We start from the raw sequence: 15479 nt of genomic DNA, 5'->3' as shown, positions 1-15479 counted from the left end.
GTGACCTGCAATAGATTCTATGATCCTGCAAGAGGGTTGGACTTGACGATCTCCTGAGGTCTCTTCCAACCCCTAACATCCTGTGAAATCTCACCTCTAGGTCCTCATTCTGCCTCTGCAGATCCTCCAGAATGACCTGCAGTTCCTCCTCATCTTCACTCTCGCTTTCGCTCTCAGAAGAATACTCCTCGGTTTCACTCCGGCCGTGCTGCTGGCGACTGAAAGACCAAGGATAAACCTTGACTGAAGCCCTGCCAGAGCTGTGGCAGCATAAAAGAATTAAACTCACTGCATCACCTCCAACAGCTTCAAAGACAAAACCCAGAACCTCCTATCGACGTCTCATTTAATAAACTGATGGTTTCCTAGAGGGATGCTTTTTAGCGCAGAGGTCTAACAAAGAACATCCCCAGAAGGGTCGCACTTTCAGGGCTGTCAGTAAACAGAGGTGGCTTTTGTGTGTGCTGTTCACGGGGGGCAGCTTTTCAGTGCAGTTTATAGCTGCAGCAGAGTGGGGGTGCACTTGAGAGGCTGTGGTGAGGCAGTTGCCCTCCCCCCTTACCTTTGTATTTCAGCTATTTCAGCTCGGAGCCGGTCGATCTCCTCCTTCTCCGAGGCAATCTGTCTCCGGAGGAACTGCTCCATGGCCAGCAGCTCTTCCTGCTCCGTTAAAATCTCGTTCTCCTGCAACGTGCAATTGCTTCACTTCGTGACTGAGCATCACACCCTCAGAGCCAGATGCTGCTGGTCTCTGAAACACTTTGAGCAGAAGCAGTCCCGTGCCTGCTTTGAATCTTGATTCATCAAGATCTCAAAGCGAATCCAAGCTGAAACCCAACAATGCCAGCTCTGAGCCCAGCAGACGATGGCTGTGCAGAGTAGCTGTGGAGATGACACACTAAATGCCACCACATTTGGCTCCTGATTTCCTTAAATCACAGGGGAATAACTCAGTGAAAGCAGGAGAAAACCTGAATTACAAAACAGATCTTTGAAGATGGGGCAGGGTAGTGCAGGGGGGGAGAGCATCAAAGCTACTGAGGGAAGCAGAGGAAGGCGGAGAAGCCACAACAGCTGCCTTGCTTCCTTTGATCAGCAGGGAAGCAAGCAGGTAGCAGTATTCAAACTGGTTGGACTGGGAAGTGCTTTCTAATGACAGACACAACAAAGCTATGCCTTCCTGCTGCTGCACAGTGTCTCCTTTCTGCTGTCTGCTCAGCCTGGCTTCCCTCCCTGCTTTACTGATCACTACCACATAGCCTTGCATTCGAATGGACACAGAGAGATCCCTTTAAGCCTTCCATTTCCCGTCAGAGGGAACAGAATTCTCTTCAGTCACATCAGGAACAAGAGAGGGTTTAATATTTCTGAGAGATGAGGAACAAAAACGTGCCAAGAGGCAAATGCTTGCCACCTACCTGTGCCAGCAGAATGTTGATGACTTCTTCATTCTCATTCATTTCCTCTTTGGAGACATCCTCCTTGGAAAGGCTAGCGATCTCCTGTGCAATCTTGGTCTCACACTCCTGCCAGGGGAAGAGGACACCTGTTCAAAGGATGCCCCTCCCAGTCACTCTGACTGAAAAAGAATGCTTTTATTTGAGCAGCAGCATTTTCCCAATTTAGAAGCACCAGCTTGGTTGTCTCGGAAGTGTTCAGGAAGGTCTGGTGCCTTCTCTGGGACATGAGACAGTTGGTTCTGAAGTCTGGTAACCTTCAGGCTTCAAACAATTCCTTTTGCTACTGCAGGACACAAAAATGATCCCAGGGCTGGAAGCCCTCTGTTGTGAGGACAGGCTGAGAAAGTTGGGGCTGCTCATCCTGGAGAAGGCTCCAGGGAGACCCTCTTGTGGCTTTTCAGTACTTAAAGGGGCTGATAAGAAAGATGGGGACAGTCCTCTTAGCAGGGCCTGTTGTGACAGGATGAGGCGTGATGGTTTTAAGCTAAAAGAGGGAGCTTTAGACTAGACTTTGATCTAAGTGGTGCCTCAGCATGGTCACAAAACAGATATTTGGCCAATAAAAAAGTTACTCACCTGTCTCTTTGCTTCCCTTAGTTTCCTCTTAAGAGCTGTTAAAATTCTTTGCACCTCCCAGAGTCTCTCTTCTTTGGATAGGTCTTTTATCCCTGCCTGCAAGTCTCTGTGTAAACAGTTCAGGAGGAATTCCTAGAAATGGTGCCAAAGAAATGAGTGTCTGTGACATGTCATGGCAGGGCAGACTGAAAAGGAAACATGAGGTTGGCTTTGTGAGAACAGGAGGCTGAGGAGAGACCTTCTGACTCCCTACACCTCCCTGAAAGGAGAATGGAGGCAAGTGGGGATTGGTCTCCCGAGGAACAAGGGATAGTAGAAGAAGAAACAGCCTCAGGTTGCACCAGGAGAGGTTTAGGTTGGACATTAGGAAAAACTTCCTCACCAGAAGGGTTGTAAAACTCTGCAACAGGCTGCTCAGGGACATGGTGGAGTCTCTGGCCCTGGAGGGATTTAAAAGCTGTATAGATGTGGTGCTGAGGGACGTGGTTTAGTGGCAAAGTGGCAGTGCTGGGTTAATGGTTGGAATTGATGACCTTAAAGGTCTTTCCCAACCTAAACAATTCTATAGTTCCTGGCAAGAAGCTTGGAATTCTGGCTCTCAGAGCCTGGCATGCTGAGCAACAAGCATTAGCATATGCTCAGCACACTATCTGAGGAGCAATACATAAGAAACTACTCTCTTCCACACATTCTCCTGCCATGATAAAAGTACTGAACTCCAGGACAAGACAATCCATGAAAAACACTCTGCTGTAATAATCACAAGGCCACAACAGCTTTCTACACCTGACATGGGGAAGACCATCACAGGATATTAGGGGTTGGAAGGGACCCAAAGAGCCATCATCAATTTCCTCCCAGTGGTCTCCACTGAAGGACGACTGGGATAGAATTCAGGGGTGTATTACAAGCTTGTGGCAATTTACTACTGAATGGCTCAAAGTCCAGGCAAAGACAAAGAGAAGCACTCAAGTAACTGCCAACCTGTCTCCTGATTTCTTCCTTGATGCTCTCCTGTGTTTCTGGAAGTGCTGGCATTGTTGCCATGTTCGACCAGCGAAGAGGTTTTGTCACCTGCTTCAGGGTGATGTTCCCAAAGAACTCTTGGACGTGTGTGAAAAACACATACAGGACACGGTTACTGATCTGCAAGGGAAGGAGACAAAGGACTGGGTAAGGGGATGTGGTCAGAGAATGTCAGGGGCTAGAAGGGACCCCCAAAGCTCATCCAATCCACCCCCCATCCAGAGCAGGATCACTTTGACCAGATTGTACAGGAAGGCATCCAGGTGGGTTTTGAATAGCTCCAGAGAGGGAGATTCCACAACCCCCAAGGCAGCCTGTTCCAGTGCTCTGCCACACTCACAGGGAAAAAATTCCACCTCATGTTTAAATGAAACTTCCTATGCCTCAGCTTCCACCCATTGCCCCTTGTTCTGTCACTGGGCATCACCCAGCAGAGCCTGGCTTCATCCTCCTGGCACTCACCTTTACATCTTTATAAACACTGATGAGGTCACCTCTCAGGCTCCTCCAAGCAGCAGAGCCCCAGCTCACTCAGGCTCTCCTTTTAAGAGAGGTGTTCCATTCCCTTCACCATCTTTGTGGCTCTGTGCTGGACTCTCTCAAGTAGTCTGTGTCTCCCTTGAACTGGTGGGCCCAGAACTGGCTACCTTGCCTCTATCTGTGAAGCTGACATGGAACAGAGCAGCCTTTAACAGGCCCTTCTGAGGAGCAGTCACCTTCATTTGTACTGAAACCCTAACATCTGGATTAAAAATGATACTTTAAATGAGCCAGTGCTGGCACCAAGGAATCACTTCACTCTTACCTCTCTATCTGAGGCATTTTCATGCTGAACGTCGTAACCTACCATAATCCTTTCCCTCACTGGTACTTTTTATCCAAAATCTTCCTTTTTTCACTCTGTTTTGAGGACAGGCTGAGGGAGCTGAGGTTTTGCAGCCTGGAGGAGAGAGGGCTCAGTGGAAACCTAATAGCCACCTCCCAGCACCTGAGGGGGACCTGCAGGAGGGCTGCAGAGGGACTGTTTCCAGGAGCCGGTGGTGATAAGATGAAGGTCAGTGGTTTGAGGTTGGAGGAGATTTGGACTGGGTGTTGGGAGCAAGTTCTGTACCATGACGCTGGAGCAGGTTGCCCAGGAAGGTAAGGTGAGGCTTCGTCCCAGAAGCTGTTCAAGGCCAGGCTGGACAAGGCTCTGAGAACCCAGTCTAGTGGAGGATGTCCCTGTTGAGTTCAGGGGGGTTGGTCTAGATGATCTGTGGAGGTCCCTTCCAACCCAAGCCATTCTATGACTCTAAAGGCAGTGACAGCAGCGGGGTCACCAACTGCCTTGTACCCTGGCTGGGGGCTGGCTGCCTTCTCTCTCCTCCCCAAGCCTGGACATATTTTCTGTAACATCCCTCAGTGCTTTAATGCAGCATGAAAAAAGCTGTGACTGCATTGAATGTGAGACAGCAGCAAGGCATTCATTTGATTCTGCACCTTCCATCAAAAATAAACACTTTTATCCCAAAAGCAAGCTCAGAGTTCAGTCAGCACCTCCCCTGCCCTCACCACACAGCATGAGGGGGCCTGTGCTGGTTTGCATTACCTGTTACTGCTTTTGCTAGCCACAAAGTGCCTGGTGCAGCAAAACGACCAAGAACACCACCCAAGCTTTTTGCTGTGGGGCCTCCAGCAGCCTCCTCATTATAAAGCCAAGCTTTTCTGGAGTGTGGCTTGTCTTCTGCAAGACCCCATGGTCTCCATTCTGCACAGGACTAATTCTGAGCTGCATTTAAGTATTTCCATGGTGTTCATTGGGGAGTTAATCCTAAACCCCCAAGATCCCTCTGGAAAACAAAGTCAGTGGTTTGCCTCCAGCCAGCTGGCTATAGACACCAAAGCCTGGTGCAGTCCCCACTCCACCAGGAAGATCTGCTTGCATGCCTATCAGAATGAAGCAACCATCTAGTCTTTACTCAACTGTCACTAAATTATGACCAGGAGACCTCAGAGCAGCCTTCCAGCACTTTAAGAGGACAGCTGGAGAAGGGCTTTTCAGAAAGACATGTGGTGAAAGGACGAGGGGCAATGGCTTCAATCTGGAAGAAGCTCAATTCAGATCAGACATTGGGAGGAAATTCTTCCCCATGAGGGTGGTGAGGCACTGGAACAGGTTGCCCACAGAAGTCGTGCAGGCTCCAAGCCTTCAAATGTTCAAAGCCAATCTGGATGGGACCCTGAGTAACCTGGTGTAGCAGGAGGTGTCCCTGCCCACAGCAGGGGTGGTGGAACTAGATGACCTTTAAGGTCCCTTCCAACCCAAACCAGCCTGTGATTCTATGATTACTGGATGAAGAGCCCAGGGAAATTCTCTCCCTGTATGAATTACTGGAGGAATTCAACATTAAATCACTCCTCACAGCAGAGTCAAACCCCTGACAGCAGTCTTTGTAAGAATGACCCAAAGATCAGGCCCATGACTAAGCAAGACCACACTTACAGTTTTTCCCTCCTCCTCTCCTCTCTTAGTTAGAAAGAGACTGTCATTAACTGTATCACCCAAGCCTTGAATCCCACCTACAGATGAGCCTTTGCTAGGCTTTAGTTCTGCTCTACTGCTCCCAGCGTGGTGCACCTACCTGGACAGTGGGGCTGAGCACTATAGAAATATTCTGGATGTTCATTTTTGTTTCCAGTTCCTTGGCAATAACGTGGTCCATGTGCACAATCAGCCAAGAAATGAGGAGGTGGTTGCACTCTGGCAGCTCCTTCAGCAGCCTCTGGCACTCCTGAACTTTCTCAGCTTCTGTGCTCTTCCCGCAAGCGTCTTCAAAGCGGGGCATGAGCTCTTTGGTCAGCAGGTTCTCAGGCAGCTCTCGCAGGTACTGCTTCAGCAAGCTGGCTACTGTGTTGGGCTCATATTCCTCCAGGTTGGGAGATTCCTCTCGATCGTAGGCTGCTTTCAGCTCGTCCACTTTTGATTTGATGCCTTAAAATATTGAGACCGAGAATTAAGGGACAGCAGCAGATGCAAATGTGTAATAATTAGTGTTTAAACCAGGCTTGGCAGAGTGAGATAACAGTTGGACTTGATCATCTTTTTCAACCAAAATGATCCTGTGATTCCATGACTCTTGTTCTAAGAGATGTATTTATTTCACCTCTCCTTACGATTTAAGGTCATTGAGGAGTGCTTTTTAAAGGTACCATGGAGCAGAGTTAATATCATGACTCTAAATGACTTCTAAAAGCACTGACAATCACTAGGAGGCAAAGCCCCAGCATCAGACCTGGTGCCAACATTCCCTTGCATCAAGGAATGCAAAAACAGGGTGAGGAAGAGAACATTAAATCAGTTGCATCTCTCTGGCTGTGTCAATTATACAGCCCTAAGCCAAGAAGCAAATCTGTTACCAACTCAAACACTGGGCAGCAAAGTTCCACCTCAAACAGCTTTCCTCTGTCAAAACAAACCCCACACTTTCTAGCTCCCAGATTTCCAGCTGGTTCTCCTCAGAGGGGGAATCTCAGAGAATATCTTTAGTTGGAAGAGACCTTCAAGATCATCCGAGTCCAACCTTCAGTTCAGCACTGAAGGGTCAACACTAAACCATATCCCTAAGTGCCAGGTCCACATGCTGCTGAAACCCCCCCAGGGGTGGTGACTCGACCACTGCCCTGCGCAGACCACTCCAGTGTTTGAGAACCCTTTCAGTGAGGAAGTATTTCCTAATATCCAAGCTGAACCTCCCCTGGCATAGCTTGTATCCATTTCCTCTGGCCCTGCTGCTTGCCACCAGGATGCTTGATTGCTGCATGAATGAAAACATGTTGACAGAATTAGCCAATCCATCCCAGACCTTCTGTGAGATGTTTTTATGACCTGGGGACATCCCCATGGCAATCCTCTCTGAGCTCGCAATTTAAAAACCCTTGCCCACACAAGAGGGTGCTGTTGCCCTGGAGAACACCTAGAAAGTGCAAACATTAAAAGATGCTTCACGGAAAATACACTCTCCCTCCTGTGAAAGTGTCAACATTCCCAACACACTGTGTCATGAAAAAACAAACACATCACCAGAACGTTCCAGCTGGCAAGACTAAGAGACTGCGTGAGCTGCAGGGGGATTTGTACATCCCTACCAAACAGGGACTTGGAGTGGGTCCAGAGGAGGGCAGTGAAGCTGGTGAAGGGTCTGGAGAAGAGGTCTTGTGAGGAGCAGCTGAGGGACCTAGGGTTGATCAGTCTGGAGAAAAAGAGGCTCAGGGGAGACCTTCTCACTCTCTGGAACTACCTGTAAGAAGGTTAGAGCAAGGTGGGGATTGGGTCTTCTCTCCCAAGTAACCAGTGATAGGATGAGAGGAAATGGCCTCAGGTCGCACCAGGGGAGGCTTGGGTTGGACACTGGGAATCTTTTTCTCCCCCAAATGGTTATCAGGTCCTGCAACAGGCTGCCCAGGGCACTGGTGGAGTCACCATCCCTGGAGGTGTTTAAAAGACATAGATGTGGTGCTGAGAGACACAGTTTAACAGCTGACTTCAGGCAGAATTAGATACTGGTTGGACTGACTGATCTTAAAAGGCCTTTTGCAGGCAAGATGGTTCTGTGGTTCTGTAACACTGTGCAGATCAACACCACAGAGGCAGCAGAAGGAGGCCTTTAAAACAGTTTGATTCCAGCTTCATGAGGCCTTTAAACTGGTTTGATGAGTTTTACAGTGCCAGGTAATTTGCTTCAAAGGCTTTTCCTCAAATCCCTTCCCTCACTTGCTCCCTTAAAAGGCACCACAGAATTTCCTGCGTGTCCTGTTGCAGAGGTAGCTGACAAAGAAAGAGGCTGTTTGTTGGAGGTGATGCCTCACCTAGGGAAGCTGGTGTTACACAATGGCCTGCTGCTGCTCAGCTGAGGCACTCACAGCTGTGCTTTCTGCTTGCTAGGGTGCCTCAGAATCACAGATTGTCAGGGCTGGAAGGGAGCCCAAGGATCATCTAGCTCCAACCCCCTGCCATGGGTGGGGACACCTCACACTAGATCAGGTTGCTCAGAGATACATCCAGCCTGGCCTTAAAAAGCCCCAGGGATGGGGCTTCTACTACCTCCCTGGGCAACCTGCTCCAGGCTCTCACCACCCTCACGTTGAAGAACTTCTTCCTAACATCCAATCTGAATCTCCCCACTTCTAGTTTTGTTCCTATCACTACCTGACACCCTACAAAGTCCCTCCCCAGCTTTCTTCTGGCCCCCTTCAGATGCTAGAAGGCCACAACAAGGTCTCCTCAGAGCCTCCTCCTCTCCAGAGTGAACAGCCCCGACCCTCTCTTGGTTGCAGCAGAGAGAAAAATTACTTTACACCTTCCCAAAGGAGCAAAAATAAAAGCTCCACACTGGCTTTGGAAGTTTAAATGGAACTACTCCTCACAAATACACAAATTCATATTCACCCTCACAAGCTCATGAAGACAAAGCTTTCCACAGTTTTTCCTCATGCCCCCTCCCATGCCTCCCTGCTTTCCTCCCACTACCAGGCCCGAATTATGCAGCAAAAATTAGCTTTGCCCAGGCCCCAGAAGGTGCGAACCTCCTCCGTGCATCACGGATAAGAGCTGAGACTCTGCGCTGGGAAACAGAGAGGGGGAGAAAAGGGCAGAATTGGCTCTGCAGTCAGTTTATATAGAAGATAAAGATGCAATATTATGGGATGGAATAGCAGCATTTCTGGTGCCATCCTCCTTGGGATGGATGGACTGTCCAGTCCACCGGCAGGCCCTCTCCATGGCTGGGCAGCTATCCCTTAACCCCACACCGGGCAGCTGCTCGGAGTTTCTAAGGACAAAACCCCTACACACGGTGGAAGCAAGTGGGACAGGCAGCTTTGTGGGAAGCCCATGAGCAGACTCTGGGTGCCAGACGTGGCTAAAGAAAGAGCAAAGGAGCCGAGTACCTGAGACCCTGTAGATGCCCTCGCACTTCATGCCGTACTTCTCCACGTAGTCGATGCACTCCCGGAAGACGGCAGGCAGGCGGACGCCGTCGTACAGCATGGTCCTGTCCACCGCGTCCGACAGGGGGATGCCGAACACAGGCCTGTGGCTCGGGACCTCCACCTGAGGTATCTCTGCCTCCTGAATGGGCTTCTTCTTTTTCTTCTTCTCTTTCCACTGTTTTACCACGTCTGCTGCCGTTAAGTCTTTCGACTTCTTCTCTTTGTGTTTGTCCTCCTTGTGTTTGTCCTCCTTGTGTTTTTCATCTTTGGGTTTCTCTTTTACTTTGAAATCCTTTTCCTTTTTTTTGGAGAAACTGGGTTTCTTGAAGACATGTATCCCCTTGGACCGCTTCAGCTTGGAGGGGCTCTCGGCTTCATCGCCGGAACTGTCCTCTTGAAAGGCAGCGTAACCTTCCGCTGTTGGAGAAGGCAAGAGGACAGCTGTAAGCCTGTTTACCTTCTAGGCAGCACTTTGTTAGAGGGAGAGAATAAGAGTATGTGAGGAGGAGGAGGAGAAAGAGAAGCACCTGCCTGACTCTTCTGAAGCTTCTCTGTAGTTGTTACAACGTGAAGTGGACAAGGACTAAATTAAGGTTGTAGAGATAAGCCACACAGCTCCTGAGGGATCTAAACAATGAATGTCTTAGATACTTACTCATAATGGCAATGTCCATCTTATGGGTTAGTTTCCCATCTAATAGTCAATGGAATGCAAAATAAAAACAACTGTCTGGCAACTTCTCTACGTTCCTGCAATCAACAGTATAAGAGTTGCTGTTAAGGATCAGCTCCACACACCCAAGTCTAACAAATTTCTGTCAACAGCAAACCGAACTTCAACCACTTAATTCCCCAATCTCCTTCTAGGACATTATCAATTTTAAGGTGATAAAACTTCAGCATCCAATAAAAGCCAAACAAAATAATCCAAAACCAGACCAAACCAACCCTCCAAAAGCCCACAGCATTACATAAAAGACAGGAAAAACACCCCTCCAAAAGCCCAAGCACACTTACTTTTGTACTGGACAAATAACCAGCTCCAGTATCACCAGCACGATGCCTGCCAGTGAAGGTGTGTGCCTGCCTTAAAAACCCTGTGTGAGAGCTTCAAACGAGTCCAAGGGTGGAGTGACTTTTCCAGCAAAACACCAAATGCCATCTGAAACCTGCACCAGTGCTGTTAAGAGCTACACCTCCACAGCCAGCCCTGCCCATCCTTCAGGCAAAAGCAACAAGGATCTTTAAAGGTGGATTACAAAACAATCCTCAAACCCACAGCAAGCAACAACAACAAAAAAAACAAACCCATGGCCAAATCCAACATAGGAACACAACTTCTACATCAATTAACTATCATTTTACACACATAGTACCCCATACAAGAAAAGTCTGACTGAAACCTGGTTGGCAGAAGACATTTTTCATCATCCAAGTTCCCCCAAGGCTATGGGCAGCAAATTCTTGCCTCAACGTGAAGCCCCCCATTATAGAGATCCTTTGAGGATCTTCCACTACATCCTGTGCCTCTGCCTGAGTGAGGACACATAAGACAGCCAAGAGTTCTTCCTGCATGAAGAGTTTTGGGTGGTGGAAAATTATCCCCCTGGATTATCAGAGAGAGCATCATGGAGCAGATTATGGGCTGTTGTTCTCACAGGTCTTTATTTTGCCAGTTCTAAACTGTTTTAAGCTGTGGAGCTTCTCAGCATTAAGCTGCTGGATCAGGCAACAGAAATGATGTGAGGAATGGAACCCCTCTGCTGTAAGCACAGGCTGAGAGAGATGGGCTTGTTCAGCCTGGAGTAAAGAGGGCTCCTGGGAGACCTTGTGGTGAACTTTCAGTACTTGGAGTCCTTTAAGGGATAAGCTTTCTAGCAGGGCCCACTGTGCAAGGACAAGGGATGATGGTTTTAAACTGAAAGAGGGAGATTGAGACTAGAGAGAAGGAAGAATTCTTTTTACCATGAGGGTGGTGAAACACTGGCCCGGGTTGCCTGGAGAGGTGCTAGAAGCCCCATTCCTGGAAACATTCCAGGTCAGGTTGGTTGGTGCTCTGAGCAACCTCATCGAGGTGCAGATGTCCCTGCTGAGTGCAAGGGGGTTAGACTAGATGACCTTTAAAGGTCCCTTCCCACCCAAACCATCCTGTGATTATTTCAGCACATCCAAGGAGCTGTCTGTATTTCAAAGCCTCCCTGGCTGCTCTGTAGATGATAGTTTTCAACATAAGAAATGTATCAAAGCATGGAACTGCCATAAAATAATTACACCGTGTGACCAGCTCACCATTCCCACCCAGAACTCCTCCCTAGGACCACCAAGCATGCACCTTCATAGAAGATTGTAGAGAAACTGCTCCTGCCCAAGTGGATTTTAGGATCAAAATGCAAGTGTTACCTGGAGGATGACCAGTAACCAGGTCTCATCCTCCCAGTTCACTGGCTACACCACCACTGATTTTGTAAACTAAACCCAGAAGGCAACCTGCAGTGCAGAAACTAAAGATTCAAAGCTCTCTGATACAGGAAGAGCCATTGGTGAACCAGCCATGGGTCGAAGGAGGAGGACACATCACCACAGTGTTTGGTGAGAACAAGATGGGGCTAGCACTGAGTTTCAAGCTGAGGTTCACAGATCCTCACCAGACAGTCCAGAACAATGTGCCCCCAATTCTTGCAGTACCTCACAGCTGTAGGGTTCACACATACACAGTGGGAAGAGTGTCTGCACAGAAGACTTCAGCTTGGAGACTGCCTTCACCAACAAGCTGTGAGTCAGCACAGGAGACCCCAAGCTTGAAGACTGCCTTCACCAACAAGCTATGAGTCAGCTCAGGAGACTCCAAGCTTGGAGGTTGCCTTCACCAACAAACTAGGGGTCAGCACAGGAGACCCCAAGCTTGGAGGTTGCCTTCACCAACAAGCTATGAGTCAGCACAGGAGACCCCAAGCTTGGAGGTTGCCTTCACCAACAAACTAGGGGTCAGCACAGGAGACCCCAAGCTTGGAGGTTGCCTTCACCAACAAACTCGGGGTCAGCACAGGAGACCCCAAGCTTGGAGGTTGCCTTCACCAATAAAGCATGGTTTGGCAGAGGAGGCTCAAGGCAGAGGCTGCCTTCACCCACAGAACACCTGCCTTAGATGTCAACAGCCCATGTTGCAACACCAACCTTGGTGCTTTTCTAGGTCCGTGGGAACATAACACCAGAAACAGCACACTGCTGAAACTGGTATTTCTTGACGTGCTGAGAAGACATGAAGGAGCACGTTAAACACCTCACTGCACTTATTTTAAATGTGATGTTTAAATGTCTGCTAAAATCCACTAAAGAAGGCCACTGGTCTCCCAAGGTGCATTAAGAGTGTGGCCAGCAAGTTGAGGGATGTTCTCCTTCTCCTATACTCTGAGTGAGGCCACATCTGGAGTACTGTGTCCAGTTCTGGGCTCCCCAGTTCAGTGGAGACAGAGAATTACTGGAGAGAGACCAGTGGAGACTACAAAGATGCAGAGGGGACTGGAGCATCTCTGTGAGAAAAGACTGAGAGCCCTAGGGCTGGTTAGCCTGGAGAAGAGCAGCCTGAGAGGGGATCTGATCAGTGCTAAATCCCTGTATCTCTATAAATCTATCTATAAACCTCAATATCTAAAAGGTGGAGGCAAAGAGGATGAGGCCAGAGAGGTTTTCTCATAGAAACACTGAGTCACATTTGTTTAAAGCCCAACCTACATGACCACAGCAGGTCATGGATTATCCTAAATCAATGCAGGTAGCCATGAAAAGTGGAAAGAAACAACCTGAACATGTGTAACAGAATTTAAAACGTGGAGTAGACTGAAGGACCAAAAGCCTGGAAGGAACAAAGGCAAAACTGGAAGGGGAACTCTTAAAACCAGCCACGTAAAGCAACTGCAAGGAAGCCTTGTAATGTACGTAAGGAAAAATGTCTCTTCAAGGTGTATTTACCATAATGAGGATTTCCAGACAGGATGAGGTCTCCCACCAGCTTTATCTGCAGCTTAGATATGAGTAGCAGTTCCATGACACACATCTACAATGGCTAAGAAGTGCTGAAAGTTTTGTACATTACAGCTGCAAGAGATAATTTGACTCTTCTGACTTTTTCTGCTTCTCAAGGCTTTTTTTATACCCTTAAAGCTGTAAGTGGCAAAAAATTGCTTTACAGCAGCTGCAAACTTGTTGTCATCTCTCGGGGGAGAAAATAGTTACAGTGCTAATGTGCGCTGAGCTGCATCTATGTGCTGAGGATGCCTTTTTCCTCCTCAGCCTTCAGTTAGATGATCACCATGGGATACACGGAATTACATCACAAACCCACACTGTATGTAATGCTGACCTTCACTAATTCCAGATTTAGAAGCCTCTAAAGCACAGTTGTAACAGAATGCTGGTTTGCAAAGAGTAAAAAAACCCAGCTACTAATGGCCTGAGTTTAAAGCTATCCAATCAACACCAAATGTTCCTCCCCAGTCCAATAACCTGTATGAGGTTAATGCTGCTTGCATTACAGGAAAACCCTCAGGAATTACCTTTTTTGTGAGAACCTGTAGGAATTTTAACTGCTGGTTTTTACTAAAGGATAATGTAGAGCAATAGGATAAAGGATAACACAGATCAATATACAAAACCTGCCTGGATGTGTTCCTGTGTGATCTGGTATAGGTGGTCCTGCTCTGGCAGGGGGGTTGGACTGGATGAGCTTTCAAGGTTCCTTCCAGCCCCTGATATTCAGTGATTGTATTAACTAAAGGGCAAAGGTCAAGAGGATGGGATCAGATTCTTTCCAGTGGTGCCCAGTGACAGAAGAAGAGGCAGTGGGCATAAGTTGGAACCCAGGAGGTTCCATCTGAACAGGTGGAAAAATTTCTTTAAGGGTGACAGAGCCCTGAAGCAAGCTGCCCAGAGAGGTTGTGGAGTTTCCTTCTCCCAAGAGATTCCAAATCCACCTGGACACTGCGATCCTGGGCAGCCTGCTGTGGGTGACCCTGCTTTAGTAGCGGCAGGTGGACTAGACCATTTCCACCATCCTGTGAAATTTAGGTCAAACAGCTTTATTCTAGCTGGCCCCTCAGCTACAATTTCCAGAAGCATCTATTTGGAAATATTCTGGGAAAGCTCCAGGTAGGCTGTGAACAGATAATGAGATTAGCAGAACCCTGCGGCAGGCAGGAGACGTTGGATGTTTGTTAGCAATTCTGGGCACCTGCACCTGTGTGACAAAAAAACAAATCCATTTTTTGGTTAAGGTGTGGGAGTTGTTTTTTGGTTTTTTTTTTTGGAAGAGAAACAGGTATTGCACAAAGCCTGTTTGTGCAGGTTGATTTCCTCCACACCTAAACAAGTTGGGAAAAAGCCCTACTGGGAATACTCAGGGAGAAAGAAAAAGAGAAATCATGAGCATGAAGTTAGAGGAGTTGCCTACTCACTTCTTTTTTCTTTCTTCTTAAATTTTCCTTTCTTCTTCCCGTGCTCCTTTTCATCATCAGATATTATATCGGGAGGCTCATGCAGGCTGTCGTGAGGTGGCGAAGGCTCACCGGTGCGGTACAACCCAGGGAATTTGGTAGGACTGATTTCTTCAGAGCTGGGAGTACGAGCCAGCCCCCCGCTGTGCTCCACCCGGCGGTGCTCGCTGGGGCTGCTGGTGGGAGGCAGGAAGCACTCGGTCATTCTGGGTCCCTGTTAGCCAAGTGAAACCTTCTGCTACCTGTCCATCACACCTGCAGCAGGGGAGAGGAGAAAGCTGGGTTTCAGAACACCTTGTTTGGAGCTCTGCTCTAGAAACACCAACAGCAATACCTGCTACGCTGAACGGGCCCACTTATGGTGACACAAACAATAAGACATCAGGGCCTGAGCTCGCTGTTTGCACAATCTGTCCAGTAACTCCTAAACCATATTAACATAATGAAGGAGCTGCTGGGTTAGACATCTCTGCTGCAGAGCAATGAATCAGCATACAGAGAGAGCATGAGGGTATTTTCACATTTGAGATAACTCTTAACAAACTCACAGGTGGACTCCATACTTAAGTCTCAGTATTTACTTAAAAAGTAGTGCTCAAACTTTCCATTTTGGTATCAAGTAGAACTTTCTGGAAGCTCAGAGTGTTTATGAGCACTGCACTGAAGGCAAAGATCATTTTCATCTCTCCTGAGCATACTGCACTGCACTGAAGGCAAAGATCATTTTCATCTCTCCCAAGCATATTTTACAGATGCAAATAAGGACTTGTCCAACCTGTTGTAATAAGGGGGGGGGGAAATAAAACCCAAATGACAAAGAGTTAAAGTAAATCCATCTTGTAATCATTCTAATGCCAATTAAAGAAAGCAGAAAAGGACTAATGAAGTTCTTTTCTGGTATATGCAACAAGAGCTTCATATTTCATGAGGTTATATCAGGTCACCCACAATCAGATGCTGG

At 47.9% G+C, this 15479-nt stretch overlaps 1 protein-coding gene across 2 annotated transcripts in view; it reads right to left on the bottom strand.

Annotated features, from left to right (window-relative positions):
• Nucleotides 1–15479, bottom strand: part of RALBP1 (ralA binding protein 1) — a 33222-nt gene that overhangs the window by 2341 nt on the left and 15402 nt on the right. For both annotated transcript variants that reach the window (XM_064150209.1, XM_064150210.1), the window contains exons 2-9: nucleotides 14480–14773; nucleotides 8988–9446; nucleotides 5684–6033; nucleotides 3021–3182; nucleotides 2037–2168; nucleotides 1419–1526; nucleotides 563–684; nucleotides 95–218 (exon numbers count right to left, since the gene is read on the bottom strand). In XM_064150209.1, the coding sequence (XP_064006279.1) occupies nucleotides 95–218; nucleotides 563–684; nucleotides 1419–1526; nucleotides 2037–2168; nucleotides 3021–3182; nucleotides 5684–6033; nucleotides 8988–9446; nucleotides 14480–14723 (1701 nt within the window). In that variant the 5' untranslated portion in view covers nucleotides 14724–14773. The remainder of the gene's footprint in view (nucleotides 1–94; nucleotides 219–562; nucleotides 685–1418; nucleotides 1527–2036; nucleotides 2169–3020; nucleotides 3183–5683; nucleotides 6034–8987; nucleotides 9447–14479; nucleotides 14774–15479) is intronic.

Source organism: Pogoniulus pusillus, chromosome 10 (assembly GCF_015220805.1).
Source record: "Pogoniulus pusillus isolate bPogPus1 chromosome 10, bPogPus1.pri, whole genome shotgun sequence".
NCBI classification, from domain to species: Eukaryota; Metazoa; Chordata; class Aves; order Piciformes; family Lybiidae; genus Pogoniulus; species Pogoniulus pusillus.
Note: the sequence above shows the minus strand (reverse complement) of the source record. Positions and strands in the feature narration are given on the sequence as shown.